This window comes from Solanum verrucosum, unplaced genomic scaffold, assembly GCF_900185275.1.
Source record: "Solanum verrucosum unplaced genomic scaffold, falcon-dt-bn FXZP01000238.1, whole genome shotgun sequence".
In the NCBI taxonomy this organism is placed as follows: domain Eukaryota; kingdom Viridiplantae; phylum Streptophyta; class Magnoliopsida; order Solanales; family Solanaceae; genus Solanum; species Solanum verrucosum.
In genome coordinates, this window is record NW_026020630.1 from 3,676,583 (window position 1) to 3,696,862 (window position 20,280).

General features: G+C 32.9%; 5 protein-coding genes across 6 annotated transcripts; 2 read left to right on the plus strand and 3 right to left on the minus strand.

Moving 5' to 3' along the window:
• Nucleotides 1-299: 299 nt before the first annotated feature.
• LOC125811964 (eukaryotic peptide chain release factor subunit 1-3) lies at nucleotides 300-3,438 on the plus strand. Its single transcript, XM_049491512.1, has 3 exons — nucleotides 300-359; nucleotides 1,647-3,094; nucleotides 3,188-3,438. Exon 2 carries the CDS (start codon nucleotides 1,658-1,660, stop codon nucleotides 2,969-2,971), a length of 1,314 nt encoding a protein of 437 aa, XP_049347469.1. The 5' UTR covers nucleotides 300-359; nucleotides 1,647-1,657; the 3' UTR covers nucleotides 2,972-3,094; nucleotides 3,188-3,438.
• A 2,613-nt stretch (nucleotides 3,439-6,051) lies between these two features.
• On the plus strand, nucleotides 6,052-9,605 carry LOC125811963 (putative clathrin assembly protein At5g35200). The gene is made up of 15 exons (XM_049491511.1): nucleotides 6,052-6,126; nucleotides 6,228-6,297; nucleotides 6,543-6,640; nucleotides 6,893-7,034; nucleotides 7,123-7,223; nucleotides 7,470-7,553; nucleotides 7,633-7,683; nucleotides 7,788-7,853; nucleotides 7,939-8,004; nucleotides 8,100-8,180; nucleotides 8,261-8,338; nucleotides 8,468-8,608; nucleotides 8,692-8,773; nucleotides 8,866-8,975; nucleotides 9,066-9,605. Exons 1-15 carry the CDS (start codon nucleotides 6,052-6,054, stop codon nucleotides 9,603-9,605), a joined length of 1,785 nt encoding a protein of 594 aa, XP_049347468.1.
• A 1,355-nt stretch (nucleotides 9,606-10,960) lies between these two features.
• Nucleotides 10,961-12,584, minus strand: LOC125811757 (UDP-glucuronate 4-epimerase 1-like). Its single transcript, XM_049491294.1, has one exon. It carries the CDS (start codon nucleotides 12,487-12,489, stop codon nucleotides 11,194-11,196), a length of 1,296 nt encoding a protein of 431 aa, XP_049347251.1. The 5' UTR covers nucleotides 12,490-12,584; the 3' UTR covers nucleotides 10,961-11,193.
• A 2,911-nt stretch (nucleotides 12,585-15,495) lies between these two features.
• LOC125811618 (uncharacterized) lies at nucleotides 15,496-16,222 on the minus strand. Of its 2 annotated transcripts, XM_049491139.1 has the most exons (2): nucleotides 15,871-16,194; nucleotides 15,597-15,795 (listed from the first exon to the last, which is right to left on the minus strand). In XM_049491139.1, the coding sequence occupies exons 1-2, from the start codon at nucleotides 16,142-16,144 to the stop codon at nucleotides 15,740-15,742; spliced, it is 330 nt and encodes a 109-aa protein (XP_049347096.1). In that variant the 5' UTR covers nucleotides 16,145-16,194; the 3' UTR covers nucleotides 15,597-15,739. The 2 variants fall into 2 exon arrangements, with proteins under 2 accessions (XP_049347095.1, XP_049347096.1); XM_049491138.1 differs by having other exon boundaries at nucleotides 15,496-16,222.
• Nucleotides 16,223-16,950: 728 nt separating this feature from the next.
• Nucleotides 16,951-19,198, minus strand: LOC125811710 (GDSL esterase/lipase At2g30220-like). Its single transcript, XM_049491241.1, has 3 exons — nucleotides 18,572-19,198; nucleotides 17,674-17,929; nucleotides 16,951-17,147 (listed from the first exon to the last, which is right to left on the minus strand). The coding sequence occupies exons 1-3, from the start codon at nucleotides 19,196-19,198 to the stop codon at nucleotides 16,951-16,953; spliced, it is 1,080 nt and encodes a 359-aa protein (XP_049347198.1).
• Nucleotides 19,199-20,280: the final 1,082 nt, after the last annotated feature.

Genomic DNA, 20,280 nt, shown 5'->3' on the forward strand with positions numbered 1-20,280 from the left:
AACTTCCCTATAGTAGCCCAACAGTAAGAAAACTAATTCCTTTTAAAGAAGCATTAAAGATATATTCCAAAATAATTTTCCAAGATTTATGTCCTATATTTCATATCTGAAAGAGTTAACGGGACAATTCTCCCTACATAAGAAGAACAAAGGACCATAAAAGCTGAAAATACAAAATAAAGTACCAAATAATACTTTTCAAAAACTTCAGTGGTGGAAAAAGTAAGAAAGAAAAATCTGGTTGCCCTAGTTTGTCACAATAAACCCCACCCACCCCCTCAATTTTCTCAAATTTACACCATTGTGTTTGAAAAGTAACCTGTTTTTTTTTTCTTCTCTCTCGCTTGATCTTCTCTAAGGTATCTTCGAAAACTCGTAATTTCTGAATTTTATTGAATCTGATTTTTTGTGATTCAAGCTTGAGCGAGCTTAATTTTGTTGATTGAAGTTACTGGTCAATTTTTATTGTTGAAAATTTGGATCTGTGCAATTTTATTATATGTTCTGTTGATTTGATGTATTTCTATTGGATCTAGATATGAAATTGGATTGTTTTTCACTGTTTGTTGAAATAATTGCTAAAATTGAATTAGGGAGATATAGATTCGTTCGGGAGATTAATCTATAGTTGCGTGAAATTTGTATTTCAGATGTTTGATTAATAAAATTTAGGTTTTTTGTATGATAAGTATTGTGAAAAGGTGATATATGGTGCTTATAGTCCTTGCATATTGTCGATTTAAGATTTCTAAGTATTTGAGTTTAACAGTATAATTCCTTTCTATGTTTAGTTAATTTAGTGTATTTTTATTGGATCTAGATAAGAAATTGGATGATTTTCACTATTTGTTATGAGAATTGGTGAAATTGAGAGAGGGAGATATAGATTCGTTCGGAAGATTAATCTATAATTGCGTGAAATCTATATTCCAGAAGTTTGATTAACAAAAAGTAGTTCTTTTATGTGTGATCAGTATTATAAGTAGGTGATTTTGGTGCTTATGGTCCTCATATATTGTCCTTTTAAAACTTCTGAGTATTTTAGTATAACAGTATAAGATGATTTATAGCCTAAGCACAAATATCTATGACTTGTTTTAGATCACAAGTGTCATAAGTGCGTCTTTCTTTGTTAAACTCGGTGCCAAGTCAAACAACATCACATTAATAGGGACAGTGGGAGTACAAAGAAAAGCTATTCTTATATATTGGTGTTACTAGAACTTGATTTGAGCTTCCACTGAGAATATGTTATTCTATGCCCCAGGGATTGTTGTTTACAGTTATGTATTTATCCTAATTTTTGAAGTGAAAATGTGTATTTTTAAAAAAAAATCTGCATGTTAGATGCTTCGTGATTACTGATTCCTTAAGTTGATTTGATACAAAGGAGAAATATGTTGAGCTTTTGAATCCTTTTCACCCCGGTTCTCTGATATACAGTAATGTAAATACTCCTGTGGCTTGGCTAACTTGTAAGATGTGTATAGATGTTTCAAGTGTTTGGTTTGTTTTTATTTTTTAATGCTTGACATTTGTTAGTTTCTTGAAGATTGAAACTGTTGTAGCTTGGTTTATTATGTGTTCTTGTTCAGGAGTTTGCTTATGTGTACTATCAATCTGATGGTTTTCCGTTTGAACTGCAGTTCTGTATACAATGTCGGATGGTCAGGAGAGCGATAAGAACATTGAGATATGGAAGATTAAAAAACTTATCAAGGCACTGGAAGCTGCTAGAGGCAATGGCACCAGCATGATTTCACTTATCATGCCTCCACGTGATCAAGTATCTCGTGTTACCAAGATGCTTGGAGATGAGTTTGGAACTGCATCAAATATTAAGAGCAGAGTGAATCGCCAATCTGTGCTTGGTGCAATCACATCTGCTCAGCAGAGGCTTAAGCTCTACAACAAGGTTCCACCAAATGGGCTTGTTCTTTACACTGGAACAATTGTGACTGATGATGGGAAAGAGAAGAAGGTTACAATTGATTTTGAGCCATTCAAGCCCATTAATGCATCACTCTATCTTTGTGATAACAAGTTCCACACTGAAGCCCTGAATGAACTTTTGGAATCTGATGACAAATTTGGATTTATAGTGATGGATGGGAATGGGACTCTTTTTGGGACATTGAGTGGCAACACGCGTGAGGTCCTTCATAAATTTAGTGTTGATCTGCCCAAGAAACACGGAAGAGGAGGACAATCAGCCTTGCGTTTTGCTCGTCTCCGGATGGAGAAACGACACAACTATGTGAGGAAAACAGCAGAGCTTGCAACCCAATTTTATATAAATCCGGCCACCAGTCAGCCCAATGTCTCCGGCCTGATACTAGCTGGTTCTGCTGACTTTAAAACAGAGCTCAGTCAATCTGATATGTTTGATCCTCGTCTTCAGGCTAAGATTCTAAATGTGGTTGATGTTTCTTATGGAGGGGAAAATGGTTTTAACCAAGCAATTGAGCTGTCTGCTGAGATCTTAGCCAATGTGAAGTTTATACAAGAGAAGAAATTGATAGGCAAGTACTTTGAGGAGATTAGTCAGGACACTGGGAAGTATGTCTTTGGGGTGGATGATACATTAAAAGTTCTGGAAATGGGTGCTATTGAGACACTTATTGTGTGGGAAAATCTGGATATTATGAGGTATGTGCTGAAAAATAGCGGTTCTGGAGAAACAGTTGTCAGACACTTCAACAAGGAGCAGGAGGCTGATCAGAGTAACTTCCGTGATCCTGCTACAAATGCAGAATTAGAGGTTCAGGAAAAATTGTCACTGCTTGAGTGGTTTGCTAATGAGTACAGGAAATTTGGTTGTAGTCTGGAATTTGTCACCAACAAGTCACAAGAAGGATCTCAATTTTGCCGAGGTTTTGGTGGTATTGGAGGACTCCTCCGTTATCAGCTTGATGTTCGAGCTTTTGATGAGCTTTCTGATGATGGTGAGGTTTACGAAGACTCTGACTAGCAATTACCAACTTCTCAAATACCAGTGCAGAAGTTGAGCGGGAAAGCCTGTACTGGTGTGCAAGGGCTGTCGCCTTATTTGTCCGCTCATGTTCTAAGTGAAATATTTCTAAGAGCTCTTAAGGTGAGTCGGAAGAATCCATTTTCATTATTTTACGAGCCTTTATTCTTCCTATGTAATGGTCTATAAAGCTTGTTTCTAATATGTATTAACCAGATGGATGATCTGCACGGCGAACCTAAATTGGCATCAATTTCACCATGCGCTTTTTGAATCCCGTTCAGTTTCCGAGTGATTCAGGCTGTTGAAAGAATGGAGAACTAAATCCAAGCAGTGTGGCTGTTATTTTCCTGTTGAAGATGGAGAACATCAAAAACTTTATGCTATGCTCTTCTTGGAGGAGTGATGCATATGAAATTATGAATAATGCTATTTATATTTTCTATGAAGTGATTATGACTCTACGCATGTATTGGAGTATTTAATTTCGATGATTATTTAAAGTCGTGGGATCATTTATGAATATGGTATGTTGACGAGATCATATTACTTCTGTCTTGTGGGATTGTTATTATTCTATTTGGATGCACGAGTAGCACAAAATTACTTTGAATTCATGTTTTGTGATCTCGAAATTTGAAAAGACGTTAGTCTAGTAGAGGCAAAGAGTATTGTTCACTCGGTCGTTGTGAATGGACTTGCAAATTAAGTAGTGAAATTTTGTAAAATTACATACGATGAGTTGAGTTAATTTTGAATTTCAGTTGCGACTCGAAAACTCCACAAAAACAAAAAAAGCGATATTAGTTCTTGAGAAACAATGAGTGTGTTAGTTAGGTTGCTTCGAATGGACTCACTAAATTTGAGGTTAAATAGAGTTAGTTATGTTCTAGAAAGTTCATAAACTAATATATACATAAAGCTTCGATAATTCTAAATTTGTATTTCATGATCCTGAAACTTCAAAAGAAATGATGTTAGTTTTGGGGAAATAATGTGTATCGTTCACTGGGTCATAACAAATGGATTCCCAAAATTTGGGGTAAAATGGAGCAAGACATATTCCGAAAAACTAATACTTAATACACATGAAAAACTTAGATAATTTTGAATATTTGTTTCTTGACATTGAAACCTCAAAAAAGTGGTGTTGGTCCTGCAGAGGCAGAAAGTATCATTCAGTAGGTCGTTACGAATGAATTCGGTAAATTTGAGGTCAAACGGTGACAGATAGTCATACTCCAAAAATTCATGAATCAATACACACGAAAAAAATTAGATAATCCTCAATCCCTATTTCGTGACTCGAAAACTCAACAAAAAAAAGAAGGTGACATCAATCATGTGGAAACAATGAGTATTGTTCACTCGATCGTCACGAATGGAGCTAAAAAAATTGAGGTCAAAAGGAGTTGGTCGGACATATTTTGAAAAATTAATGAACTAATACACACAAAAAGTTTGATAATTTTGAATTCTTGTTTCGTGAATCTGAAACTTAAAAAAAATGACGTCAATCTTGTTGAGGCAATGAATATCGCTTACTTGGTCATCATGAATGTACTCATAAAATTAGGCGTCAAATAGTGTTAGTTAATCGTATTTCAAAAATTATGTGCATTATACACACACAAAAAACATAGATGATTATGAATTTTTGATTGGTCAATCATTTTGGATTTATTTTATTTTTATTTTTTCATGTTTGATTAGCTTAATTGTTTTGAAAAATATTTTTCAAATAAACTTATTTTCCTGTAAGATTTTCATACAGGAAAATAAATTTCAAAACTTTCCTTAAACCTCACCACCCGAAATGGATCCAAATCTGAGATCCAACTTCCGACTTTGAATCGAGACACAAATTTTGACCTTCCAACCTCGATTCAGGACCACTTATTTTTCAGAAAAATATTTTCTAAAATAACATGAATGAGAAAAAAAATCTTGTAATCGATAATCCATATAATTTATTAGGTTTGCCCTTTTTATCCATATCGAATATACATAAGATCAAATATTTTATTTGTTTTTTAGCTAATTCATTTTAGATCAGCTCATATCTGACTCGATCCTTTCTTTTTATTATCACACTATATAGCTGGTGTATAACACATTTATATTTATAGAATTGCCAAAACCACTATACCGAATCTTTAGCAAACCCAAAAATATTAATAATAATAATATGATTTTCTTTTTTCCTCATCTTTGTTAACTTAATTACCCACTCCAATCACCGGAGTATTTTCCGGCAACCGGACGGCGATCGGTAACCATTTCCTCTATACTTGTATTATTTGTGTTCATACATATATTGCATGAATCACATTTATATCTATTTTATTTGTTCATATTTGGTGAATTGCGCAATAATCGTGATCATTCATAATGATTTTCTCAATTAATGAATAATATATAAATACTTTTTTTATCATTTTTCCCTTTTTATTAATCTGTATAGAGCAGAGACGGATGCAAAATTTAATTTGATAGGTCAGTGATTTTGTCATACATATATTTATGGTTTGTGTAAAAAATACTGAGTTCAGTTGAACCGTTAAAACTCCATGGGCCTCTCCATGAGCTGTTGAATTATGCAAAATTGCAAGTTCTGTTTTATCAATCTCTGTTCAATTTGAGATCACTTAATTGTGTTTTGTAATTAATCACATTTTTTTCCATGAAAGTGGTTAATCAATCCCATTAATATGGTCATTCTTAACAATATATAGTTTCCTATTGACGGATCTAGGATTTTTTTCATTAATGGAGTTTAAACTTGGATTTTGAACTTCTAAACCACTAAGCAACCTCTAGCACTGTGTTCAGGGGATTCAAAATCTATATATGTACGCATAGAAAATAAAAAAATCACCTTATATATACGGTGTAATTTTTTGTCGAGGGGGGCTCAAGTGAATGCGTTCACCTCTGGAGCCGCCCCTGCCTATTAGTATGCTATATTTTGTTAACTAGCCTACTTTTTTGTTGGTTACTTGTAGAATATTGTCACTGATACGACGTTCTTGTTGCAGGCAATATATTAAGTTGTAGAGAGTTCTGAATACTGCATATATATGGCGAGGAAAGCTTTTGGTGCTTTGAAAGATTCCACAATGGTTGGGATGGCGAAGGTTAACAGTGAGTACAAGGTGAAGTATATGTTCGAATATAAACTTGTTATACTCTTAATATTGAGTTACTGAAAGTCCGAAATCATTAGTTAAGAATATATATATGTTCTTTCCTTCAGAAACTTGATGTGGCTATACTTAAAGCCACTAATCATGTCGAGGTAATGCCAAAGGAGAAGCACGTACAAAGTAAGTTCAATTTAACTCGATATTGATGTTTTGTCAATCTTTAGTGGTCTCACCAGCAAGTGAACTTTGATTACTTGAAGGCTGAGACATGCCCTGATGAAATTAGTGTTGTTTATGGCTAATTTGGACTATGTTATTTTGTTTTCCGACTTATATGATGTGCACAGACATGTTTTTTCAGTGGTATATATGAACCTTAACTGAATTCTGACTTAACGTTATAAGTCCACTCCTCCTTTTTGCAGCTTTTTTCAATGCGATTTCATGCAACAGACCTCGAGCAGATGTTGGCTATTGCTTACATACTCTTTCCAAGAGGCTCACCAAAACATCTACTTGGCAAGTATGACCCAATGACACCATGCTAGCAATTGTACTTCAATTAACGCGTTTAGTTCTTTTCTCTCTGTATGACCGGTTTTTGTGCACTTCTACCAACTATGTAAAGGAAATGAAAGTTCAGAGACTCATCGAACTCTTTCTCATGATTTAACTTAAGACAATCTATTGAAGTGTTGCTTTAAGTTATAAAATCAGATAGGACTACTTATATATCGTCCTCTTTGTGGTTGAAAGTTCTATTTTTTTTCTTCAGGTTGCGCTAAAAGCTTTAGTTGTTATTCATCGTGCTATGAGGGAAGTTGATATATCATTTCTTCAAGAGCTTATTAACTATAGTGCTCATCGAGGCCATTTGTTAAACCTAACACATTTCAAGGATGATTCGAGTGCAAATGGTATATATCTCCTATCTTTTGCCTTACCGTATGCTAAAAGTTACTACTAGCTAGAATGTGAGAAACTAATTTTTGATCGATTATGAAGCATGGGACTATTCTTCGTGGATTCGTTCTTATGCTTTGTATCTCGAAGAATACCTTGAATGCTACTGCTTGGTGAAATTTGATTTTCAGAGAGAACGAAAGGTATGATATTTGCCTTGTAAGAAACTGATGTATTGAACTCCATTTCTTGAATGACACTTTTAATGTTTTAGTCCGTTCCCAAAAGAATGACGCCATATATTTAGTAACTCTTTAACTTTAATCATGCTCTTTCTGTACTAGAAATGCCATGTTATGAGCACAAATTATAGTGAAAGGTACTTTTGATATGTCAATGATCAGTTTTTTCTTTCGAAAGACAAATCTTTTGTTGTTGATACTAAACAGAGAATGAAGGAGTTAAACACTCCAACCTTGATAGAGACTGTACCTTGTTTACAGAAACTGCTCTCTCGTCTTCTCGATTGCCAGGTGATGAATCGATCAATTGCTGAATAACCGATTCATTTGTTTTGCTTTCGAGGAATAATGACTACTGTTATATTTTCAGCCAAAGGGAGCAGCTCAATATAACTTCTTGATTCAGCATGCCCTTTCGATTGTGAGTAATCATCGAATGTCCTTTCACTATCTGTATATATACGACTAATTTTATTCGATGTAGAAGCTTTTCACATTCAAAAATCAAACTTTTGTTTGACACAGGTTGCAGCAGAAAGTGCAAGTCTATATGTAGCAATTGCTGATGGAATGCTTAACTTAGTGGACAAAGTACGATACAATCCAAGTGTTTTGGTTCAGTTATCAGATGTATTTGTAAAATAAAAACGAGCATTGACTAATAAACCTTGTACAGTTTTTTGAGATGCAACGTCATGATGCAGTTAGAGCACTTGAAATTTATCGAAGAGCAGGAGATCAGGTATGTGCATTTTCCTTTGTATATACATACATATATTAAGATCGACTTGCTGTGCATAGTTTGTTTTGATACATGGAAATGTGTGTGATATGCAGGCAGTAAAGCTATCTGAGTTCTTTGAGATATGTAGGAACCTTGATTTTGGACGAGGGCAGAAGTACGTTAAGATAGAAAAGGTAATCCATTCTGGTGCTGATTTCTTATTTCAAGAAACAAGTTACTAACAGATTTGTGTGTTTGTTTGATAATGTTATAGCCTCCGGAATCATTCATATTAGCGATGGAAGAGTACTTGACGGATGCACCAAAACCTCTAATGCTTACATGGAAGCCGGTATGTTGTTAGAAATGAGTGTGATCTTATATACATATTTTGCTTCACATTGCTATATAGTTGAACCTACAGAACTCGCTCTTTTCTGTTTACTATTAATGCTATTTTTCCTTTTCATTATGCCAACAGGATGACGATGACAAAAATACCAAGGTCATTGCTGTTCCGGGGTCCAAACTAGAGACTGATCAAGAGCAAGAAACTGAAGTACAGACGAAAGAAGAGAGTAACGTGGAGACTCCAGCCCCGCCTCTCATTCCCGACCTTTTAGTAAGAACCTTCTTAAATCCTAAATGAAAAAATGAGATGAGATTTCATAATGGTTACGTATAGCTAATTATACATATTTATAGTCTTTTGATGAACCAAGTGAAGATCAATCGATTGCACCAGAAGATAACAACAACGCGTTAGCTTTAGTTATTAGTACACCAGGTATATTTTTCTTTCTTTTCGTCTTCTTTATCAAAGTAGACGAGTCTACGTACTAAGCTTTCTTCACAAAATGATGATCATGTTATGTGTAGATGAGTTATCGAATTCTTTGAGCAATTCAGATCAAATTAGTCAACCTACAGGCTGGGAGTTGGAACTCGTTACAGCATCAACGGGGGCATCCATAGATCAAAATAAACTGGTTAGCCTTTTTACTGTACAAGCAGGCTAACTCAAACCAAACTGTTTTTGTGCTCGTGGCAACGACTATAATTGTGTATCCTGTTTTCAGATACAGGGGGGTGTACTAGATAGATCAAAGTTGGATAATCTATATGAAACAGCATTGGCAAGACAGAACATTGTAAATGACCCTTACAATAGGGAAGTTTCATCTAATCCGTTCGAGGTAGCTGATAATTCACAAGATGCATTTTATAGCTCAACAAACTCTGGAACAAATGGTGCACAAATGGCTGCTATGGCTCATTACCATGACTATGGTGTTTTCATGCAACAACAAGTTGCTAATATGTCTCAATCACACGAATCGTTCATCGGACAACACGAAGCCTTGATGATGCAGCAACAAATGGCTGTTGTGTCTCTTCAACAACAAACTATGATTCAAGAACATGAAGAACAAATTCAAGAAAATAGAGGTGAAGTGCCTCAACTACTATTAGAAGGACCAGCAGCATTGGTTAACAATAATGACAAAAATCCATTTGGGAATCCTTTTAGTGATCAAGATGTTACAACTCATAATAATCCTTCTCAGGATCAATCTCATGTGTCTGAAAATCAAAATTCACAGTCTAGTTTAATCTAAACTCATTTTGCCAAAAAGAAATTATGGAAGTTATTAATGCATGCAGAGATGGATCCAGGATTTAAAGTTTACAGATTCTTATGATGACCTGATCAAAATTTCATATAGTTTTTGAATTTCTTATAATTTTTGTATGAATGTGGTGTCCGGGCCAACTTTCACGCATATCGACTAATTCCACTGATCACATGATATCTATCACCTCCCACCAGCAACAGGTACCAGTTAACTCTGTTCATCAAAACTAAAATAGATGGAAAAAATCACCTAATGTTTTTTTCTCTCTTTGAGTTTTGAACTTGAGACCTCAAGATTCTCAACCACTTTATTAATCTGAGTTTTTAAATTTCTTAATACATATTTATAACTAGATCCTGATAAAAATTACTCAATTTATATGAACCCCTTACTTATAAGTCAACTCCGCCCCTACTTAGCATGATCTAGGTTGATTTTGATGGATTTGACTATTAATTCATTATATTCAACTGAAGCTTCGTTTATAAAAACTTATACTCAATTTAAACCGACAAAACGCTAGATCCCATGCTCTATAAATAACAATCAAACATACCATATAATTAGAAATGATTTTTCCTCCTCTCTCCCCATGTGCATCTCTAGACTTTTTTGGGGTGATTTTTTTATTTCCATTTCCTATTTTGGTGCAACGTATGGAAAAAGAAAGTGAATGATCAAGTTTATTTTTAAAAAAAAAAAATCAATTTTAATATTATTTTATTTACCTTCATTTATCTACTATATTAAATTTTTTATTACAAAAAATAAAAAAGCATGGCCCAATCCAGCGGAATTGCAATTAGAAGAGTCACATGGTATTGGGCCCCACTATTAAACCCGTAGCCGTATTTCACGCCTTTATTCAGCCGTCCTTCTCGATGGATCTTAGCTGTCTGCTATCTTTTTCGTCGCATTAAAATTTGATTAAATTAAATTTGAAATTACGACTTTATTTTTCTAAAAACGCTCCTTATCAAAAAAAATTTATCAAAACATATAAGTTCATTCAACTCAAATATCTAGTATCCAATGTTTGGAAATATATACTTCTCACTCTATGCTATAACAAGTCTTTTCTTCCATATGTTTATTCAAATTCAAAAGGGAATCAAAACTACAACCTTATATTAGTGCTTTGATTTTGATTAAAAAGTAGAATCAGTTTTGAGTTTGAATTTTCCTTAATACAAAATCGTATTTGTTAAGGAGCACTTTATTTCTAATATGGTACTCCCTTAATAATACGAATAACTCTAATATAAATATCGACTACTAGTTACTATATGCTATACAAGTGCTTTAACATATAACTTTTAAAAAAAGTGCAAATACCATTTGATAGAATGAGCAATTTTTTATTCTTTTACAAGAAAAAGCAAGTAACTATATGAATAAGACTCTAACATGGAATAAGGAGTTCAATCTTCTTCACTCCTCCTTCACACAAGAAAAGAATAATATTCTTTTCTTTTTCTTCCTCTTCTTTTTTCTTTTCTTTCCCCCTTTTCGCGGTAATATAAAATCTAAAAATTCTAAAAATAACCAAATAAAAAAGGAAAAATAATAATTATTTTACAGACTTTTCTTGTCTATAGCCATAATAGGAGAGATACCACCTAACGAATTTTCCCAACCCAGTTTGCAAATTGGTTGTCGGTTTATACCCGAGTTCTTTTTGGGCCAAACTAATATTCGCATGCGTAAACGGAACGTCGCCGTTTCCGGGCATATCCAAAACATGTTTCTTAGCTTTTACTTTCAAATGTTTCTCTAACATCGCAACCATCATCGGTACCGTCACGGGCGAAGTATTACCCAAGTTAAATATCCGAAACATAGCCGGGCCCCGTTTCTTCCCACCCGACCCGGTACTCTTCCCTGCTGTATCAAGTGACCCGACACACCCTTTCACAATATCATCAATGTACGTAAAATCACGGGCTAAGTCGACCCGGTTCTTGCCCCGATAAACCGTTATCGGTTTACCTTGTAAGATATTGCGGGTAAATGAGAAATAAGCCATGTCGGGTCTTCCCCACGGTCCGTAAACAGTAAAAAACCTCAACCCGGTTATTGATAACCCGTAAATGTGATTATAAGTATGTGTAATTTCTTCACCAGCTTTCTTCGTTGCTGCGTATAACGAAGCGGGTTGATCCGTCCGATCCGATTCGGAAAATGGTACCTTTTCGTTCAACCCGTATACTGAGCTCGAGCTTGCCCAAACAATGGCGGGTTGAGGATTTGTATTTTTGCAAGCTTCGAGAAGCGTAACAAGCCCAGCAATATTACTATGAACATAAGATTTGGGATTTTCCATGGCGTAACGAACACCAGCTTGTGCAGCTAAATGCATAACGTGTGTAAACGCTACGATATCAAATAGCTTAGCTAACATATGAACATCGTTAATATCCCCTTCAATGAGGTACACATTTTGCAAATTCAACAGATTTTTGCGAGCTTTTTTCAACGAAGGGTCATAGTAATTGTTGAAATTGTCAATTCCGACGACACCGTCTCCACGTTTTTTCAATGCGATTGAAACGTGAGATCCGACGAAACCGGCGGCGCCGGTGACGAGTACGGACATGCCGTTAACACGGTGGATTTGGGCGGAATCACGAACTTGTTTCTCCCAATGAAGACTACCCCATGTGGAGGAGAGATACCGGGTACCGGAATCCATGAAGGACTGAAAACTCAAATACGACGCCGTTAAAGCTAATAAAAACAATGCCCATAAGAACATTGTACTTGTTGAAGCAAAACATCGGTGAAATTGCCGGTTACCGGAGTAATACGTTTTGTCTTTGAACTTTCCTGGTGTTGATGGAATGAATTCTTCTTCTAATCCCCTCATTTTTTTTTTATCAAATCGAAGAAAAAGAAAATTTCCCCTTTTGAGATAGATGAAGAAATTGTTAAAATTGGATGTTATTGATGGAGATGAAAATGGGTTTTAGTGTATGCAGAAAAAAGGAGGAATATATATAGGACAGAGTATATAGAAATAGAGCTTCGAATAAACGCGTGAACGCGTTAAAGAATGATGATTTTGGAAGAGAGAGAAAGAGAAATTGATGAGAGAGAAAGGACAGCTAATGGCACACAGTGTAAATTTAGGAAAGTGGAGAGGATAGAGAAAGAAAGGGATGGGTAAAAATAGAAAATGTAGAAGATAACTTTGTAAAGGTTGTTTGGTACTTGTTAGAGCTGCGTATATATTAGTAATGTACGGATTAATTATGAATTTATATATATATATATATATATATATATATATATATTATGTAAATAGTAATTATTTTAAAATTATTTATTTATTAGTTATATATATATATTATTTATTTCATTTTCTATATTTATTTATGTAAGTTTTGTAAATCAAAACACTTTATTAAGGAGAGGAATATTGAAAACATTTCTGAACTTAGTGCAAATTGTTAGTTTGTTTTTCAATTATTGACAACTTTGAAAACAAACCGTTACTTGACTAACTAAACTTAGATACACTCAATCTGTCAATGACATAGTTACTAGTCTCAAACTCTTGTAGGAGGATGAGATTCTTAATAAAAAGTTGAAAGAGGTGTTGAAAATATCCATAAAATTGGTGAGGATTTAAGGGTATATTTCACTCATGTTGCAAAATCGAATTGTATTTAAGTTCAGTTAATCAAGTAAATAAGAGTATTTCTAAGGTTGTCAATAGTTTAAGAATGATACTAGTAATTCACACTGAAATTAAGAGTGTTTTCAATACTTTTATATTAATTTTATACATGAATAATTTACCTTCTAATTAGCTATCAAACATAATATTACTCATATAAAATTTAGTGCCTACATGCATATAATTCAACTACCAAACAACCCTTAATTAAATAATGTTTTACATTTCGGTGGATTTATTTTTTTGGAAATTTTAGTTATCATGGAAAAAGATTATAGATCAACTAGCACATGTATACATAAAAAATATATGAAACCAATATACCCTTGACACACTACTACTATAGTTGGACCACGGTGTAAAATGTTTACTTAAGAAGTAAATAATGTATGATCATTTCATATTATTCTCCCTAGGAAAGATAATAATACAGCTAAAGAGACATTACTCTAGTTGGACCACGTTAGAAAGTTAGTGTACACTCATTCTTATAATTTATAAAAATAAAATAATTCTAGGCACACTAAGTTTGATAAGTACATGCTTTAATTAAGCTAATTTTGCAGCTTGCACGTAGTAATAAAATATTTATTGTAATTCTTCTTGATAACTATGCTTAGAGAAGGTTCTTTGAAGGTCCAAACTATAATAATTTAATAAATTAGGCAAAAGTACTCATTACCCCCCGAACTTGAAGCTTTTTATACGGTGTACACCTAAATTAAATTCCATTTTAATTACCTCCGAACTTGTTTATTCCTCCGTCGCGTACACCTTTTTCGTCCACCTGGCGTAGAAATTGACAACAATCTCTACTAGGCGCGTGAGGAAGTGATTTTTTGCCACATCATAACGCTACAGCGATAAAAAAAACGTAAAATCTTCATTTTTCTTTAATATTTGGCATATTTTAAACGAAAAATAGGGTAAAATGTAAATGAAAAGTAAAGGAAACAAAGATTAACACTTACTTGGTAAGAATTTCAGACAAATTTGAAATTTAATCGACCAACTTCACGTCTAGAAAAACCCAAATCCAAAAGGAGTTCCGCGAAATCAGCCCTTATTCAAAAATAACTTTTAAACAATGAATTTTAAATTTAAGAAATTTATTTTTTGCAATATTAATTTATCCAGGTGGAAATCCACATCACCAATTTAGACAGCCGTCGCGCGTGTATAGTCCCAACAGGAGTAGGTGGACGAAAAAGGTGTATGCGACGGAGGAATAAACAAGTTCGGGGGTAATTAAAATGGAATTTAGTTTAGGTGTACACTGTATAAAAAGCTTCAAGTTCAAGGGGGTAATGAGTACTTCTGCCAATAAATTATTATGTACTCTCTCTTTCCATTTTTATTTGTCATGTTGCGCTTTTCGAAACTTATTTGACTAATTTTCAAAGTTAAATTAGATTATATTAATTTGATATTTTAAACAAAAAAAAAAAGATATTCAAAAACTATGCAAAAAGTACTATAAATTGCAATTTTTTGCATATCAATATGATGAAAAAATACATCGTAAAATATTAATCAAAATTTTTATAGTTTGACTCTAAAAAAGGAAACTATGACAACTAAAAATAGACAAATATAATACTAACAAATTGGTATGATGGCCAAGATATCGGAACCAATTTTCAAGCACCTCAACTAATTCTACAGAATACCTTCTATCTCCCGCTAGCAACAGGCGCAAGATACCTCAACTAATACTCCATAGCAAGAATTTAAAATCAATGTCATCAATTTTTGAACTAAAAATTATTATATTCAACTCTTTAATTTGATGAGACGACTAATTTATGGTGGCCATCCATTTGGATATTCTAGAGCGTTCCATGGAACATTCACTCTTGATTAATCAATTAATTAATTATAATTTCGTTGTCATGTGTATAATCAATCTCTTTTATAATGAAGGATTGAGATCCCATTTTTCAGTGGTTGGCATGGTATTTATTTAACTAATTAAATAAAAGAAAGATTAAGCATAAGCTAAGGTTGATCATGTTATGAATTGAAATTAGTTACGTATTAGTGTCTTTTTTACCAATCCAGCACATTCTCCATGTCTATGTTAAACTATATACGTACAATTGTCTAGGCAGAAGCTGTTAAGTTCACGTAAATTTATAAATACTATATCTTGATCGATATAAAATAACAACTTTTAGTGAAAGAAAGAATATATAAACACAAACCATACTTATATTCATCGATTGATTTAAACTAATACACGAGTGACGACAATACAAATTAACTAGAACAAGATACACATTACGTAGTATATATAGGACTTCATGTAGTCTATTCTTTATTTTATTTTTCATTTCAAATTAAAGTAGTATAAGCTATTATTTATTTTTTCTAATGTAATATTTAGTTACCATCTCCTTCACCATAGCTACATGATATCCTTACGTATCTAGGACCATTAATTACCGGAACCAGAACCAGCTCTTGATCCAGCATATGAGCCTGCTTCTGAACCTGCCTCGCTTGATCCACCTCGACTACCAGAACCTGAACCAGCTCTTGATCCAGCGTATGAGCCTGCTTCTGAACCTGCATTACCATTACCTGAGGAAGTTGAACCTGAACTTGAGCTTGAACTAGAACTTGATCTTGACCCTGAGCCTGATCCTGAACCTGCTCCTGCACCGGCCCCTGAACCACTTCCACCTCCTAAGCCCAAGCCTACCCCAGCACCGACACCCACTCCTACACCACCACCCAAATCTAGGCCCAAATCCTTTCGAGCCACCCGACCCTCTGAGACCATAACAAGAGTTGACAAAACAAGCAAAGCAAGAAAGCCCAAAGCCTTAACCCTAGCCATACTTAAAACACTAATAAAAGTACCAAAACTTTTATAAAAAATCCAATATTATTTCTATGCAAGTATTATTCCTCTATTTAGCAAGTAATGCTTGATTTCTTGTTGTGGTAAAACATGATAACTTGTAACGCTATTTATAGTTTTAGATGCTAGGGTTTCAATTTGGTTGGTAAACATGACAAATTAGTGGTAGTGGGGGACAATTGTACATTATTAAAAATGGGCTAGACTAAAGTTTGTGGATGAGAAATTAAAAGCATGCAATTTAAGAATTTTTTTTTTGGACTTGTCATATGATAGCCATATTATGATGAAATTGTATCGACCCACGTACCGGCCATGAAATTGTATCGACCCACGTACCGGCCATTCCACTACCATAGTGGAATAGCTATAAAATACACTAATTATACATTTTGAAGGTGGACAATAATACAATTTTGAAGGTGGACAATAATACAACACACAAAAAGAAGAGACATGTGAATAAGGAATTGATAGAAAAGAGACACGTGTAACAACGAAGAAATCATCAAAAAAAGCTATAAACATATGTCAAAACAAGAAATTTACAAGAACGATGATAAGTATATATTAGAACGTACGATAAAATGCACATTTTTAACTAGTAATTAAACATCAAGATATATATAAGTGCGTGCATCACTTGTTCAGTTTTTGCAACAAACTAATAAAGAAATATAAAAAACAAATTAATAAAGAAATTTAACACTAGCTAAACTAATAAAGAAATATCAAAAACAAATTAATAAAGAAATTTAACATTATAGCTAACTTAAAGAGTACTAATTTTCTCCAAATTTAGGGAGGAGTTGCTTGATCAAGTATTGAGTAGCCTTGTAGTAAGTAGATTCAGTTGGATGAATGCTATCAAAGAATATGTATTGTGAAGGATTTGGACATACTGAAGATAGTTCGGTGCAAAAAGGTCCTGCTTCGATTAATCCACTTCCACAACACCCTACCTTTGTTTCCTCAAATCCTGATACAATTTATTAACCACAAAAATATATTTTCAGATATTCAAATATAGTTTTATTAGGCACAAAGTTTAAAACAGAAAGACATATTTTTGAGAATATGGTCCAAAACATGCTTATCATCAATATTTTTACGACTATAGATCATTACATTTCATGAATTATTTTTTCTTTTTTTAGAGTTGAACTTCAAAAAATACGTTTAGCCAGAATTCAGAAAACAACAAAAAAGGTGTTTTCACTTTTTTGCTTCAAATTATTCACATAAAGTAAAAAAACAACTCTAATTTATATTCATTGTCAAACACAAATCCAATCTTCAGTATCATTTTTCACTTTGAAAACAAAAACTACTTTATTCAAATTCCATAATGAAATGCTTAAATTACTAAATATAGATGGGTACCACTATTTATTTAAGATAAATAAAATAGGTTAATGTGTCACATAAAATAGGAAAAATAAAACAAATTAGGGTTATATACTAAAAACTTATTAATTATTAATTTAATTTAAAGAAGTACTTACCATGTAGTTGAGGATTGTGGATAAGGCCTGATATAAAATTATATGTGTCTACATATAATATTTTGCTTCCAGGAAGATGTGATTGTAATTGAATTAACAAATCCTGAAGCTTTTCATTATAAATCTGAGCATCCAAATTCTCATCATTTATGCAACTTCTAAAAAATGGAGATTTTGCTGTAATTTGCATTGGAAGACAACCAATTGGTGGCAATCCATTTACTATAATATTACGACATCCAAGATAGTATAATTCCTGAAAAAAATAAAAAATATCACACGTTAGAATAGTTAAAAATAGTGACGAATTCAGAATTCTCGTTAAGAGTATCATACATTTAATATATATGTATAAAAAATAATTTACGAATTCTGACCACCATCCTGAGATATATATGACTACGCCATCGTATGCAAAGGGACAAAAATGGACTAGAGTGACATTAGAAGTTAACTAGAAAAGCTAAGAGGCTCACGAATATGCATAGTAAAGAGTGATGGATATGATGAATGTATAATTCATTAAATAAAAGTTTCTTTTTTCAAACAATTTTAAATTTTTAATAAGTTTGACAATTTTTTAAAATTATTTTTTATATAAGTCAATCAATAGCTATATTATTGTGTATATATCTCCAACCTATGGACAAATGTAGTAAACTAAGACCCAAACTATCACTTCACCAACACCATAGTCGTTCCGATGAACTATTGACTCTTATATCAGTTGATACACTAAGAAAATATTTTAACATGATGTGTGAGATCGATTATTCACTTTAAACTATATACCTACAAAGTATATATTTAAGTGATCGACAAAATTTCAAAAAGAAACAACAAAAATTTCATTTAGCTACGAATGAACGATAGATTAGAGTACGTAAGTAGTATTAACCTTGATAAAACTTTGGACTTTGTCAAGTAGAAAATCTTGGTAGCCACTCAAGCTGAATTGAAGTCTTCTATTAGGTAAATCATAAAAATTAAATATCAAATCATTAGTACCAGCACTAACAATAACCAAAGCACCATTCACTATTCTTTCAACTTCACTACTATTTCCTCCAACAATATCTTTAATTTTACTCAAATATTCCTTGAAATATTCTAACTCTTCCTTCATAGAAATTACTCCAGATATTGTACTAGTTAATTCATCATATCCTGTTCCACCAGATGCAAAACATACTCCAGTAATCAAGTCGTTTTTCGACAAATCGCGTTGTAAATAGGGAGGAACACCATTTTTTTTGAGACCTAATGAAATTGACAACATGTCTGGCACTAATTTTCCATTAGAAAATCTTCCTGTTGGGATATGGTTTGTGAAATCTTGACCATATGGTAAGTGATTGCCTTTAGCTATAGTGTCAATATGGTTGTTATTTCCAGTGTCAACTGATGAATCACCAAATACTAAAATGGATGTGAATTTTGGAATATTATTATTGGCTTGGCTAGTTATTATAATGTTACAATAACATAATATCATGAAAAAGAAGAAGCAAGTTCTTAAAGCCATTTTGTGATGCCAAAAAAAAAAGTTGAAGTTTAACGCTAGGAATATGCATTTTTATACTTTTAAGATTGTAGACGTCGAGTTTTCGTAGGAGTCTGCAAGATGAGTTCAGTTTCAATTAGGGTTCTTAGAGTTTACTTTACTCTAAACCTCTCTGGCTCATATAGGTAGTAAATAAACTATTGGGATAATTATGAAGAGATCAAGATATGATTGGACTGTACTGTTTTATCCAGGATAAATATATTTGTACCTATATTGTTGCAAATATCTATCTATTTATTTTATTTGTTTCAAAAGAAGATATTTATAATTTTGTATGTTGCTACCTCATATTTTTTGAGAATCCTAGGCCATACACGATGTGCTAGCTAGCTTCTAAAATTCTGAATAAAATCTTGAAACTTGATAAAAAGGAAAAATATCGACTATTTTCAGTGTGAAAACTGCCTTTGCTTCTCTAACTTTATGTGGCAAATTTTGGCATTTCTTTACACATTTTTTGTTTTATCTATCGACATTTTCACATTTGCTCGATATTTGTGAATTTAACTAATATTCACTGACGATGTATTAAAGATATTTTATTTCAGTAGGTCATTTTTATAGATTATATAGCATGTAAACTATCTAATTATCTTTATGATTACAATTCTAGTATTAATATTTGGGTGATTTGATGATGTAAACAATACTTTATTTATACATAAGAAACTCTTTATTTGTTTATCGATTTTCTTTTTATAAAAAAGATAAATTAGACAAAATGATCATTCCATCAAATCCCAAGTGACTATTTGACGATGGTGGCCGGCCTTAACAAAAAATGGAATCTCAACACCAAAAGGATAAAAAATTATAGCTCTGTTTGAAATTTTGGGATTGTTTATAGAAGATTATAGTCTTTGTCTTACATAAATGCAATTTTACACCATCACTTAGAAATACTCCTTCGCGGAGAAATACACGTGTATTAGAGTTTCATGTCTAGTAATTTAGACAAAAAAAAATTATAGCTCTGTTTGAAATTTTGGGATTGTTTATAGAAGATTATAGTCTTTGTCTTACATAAATGCAATTTTACA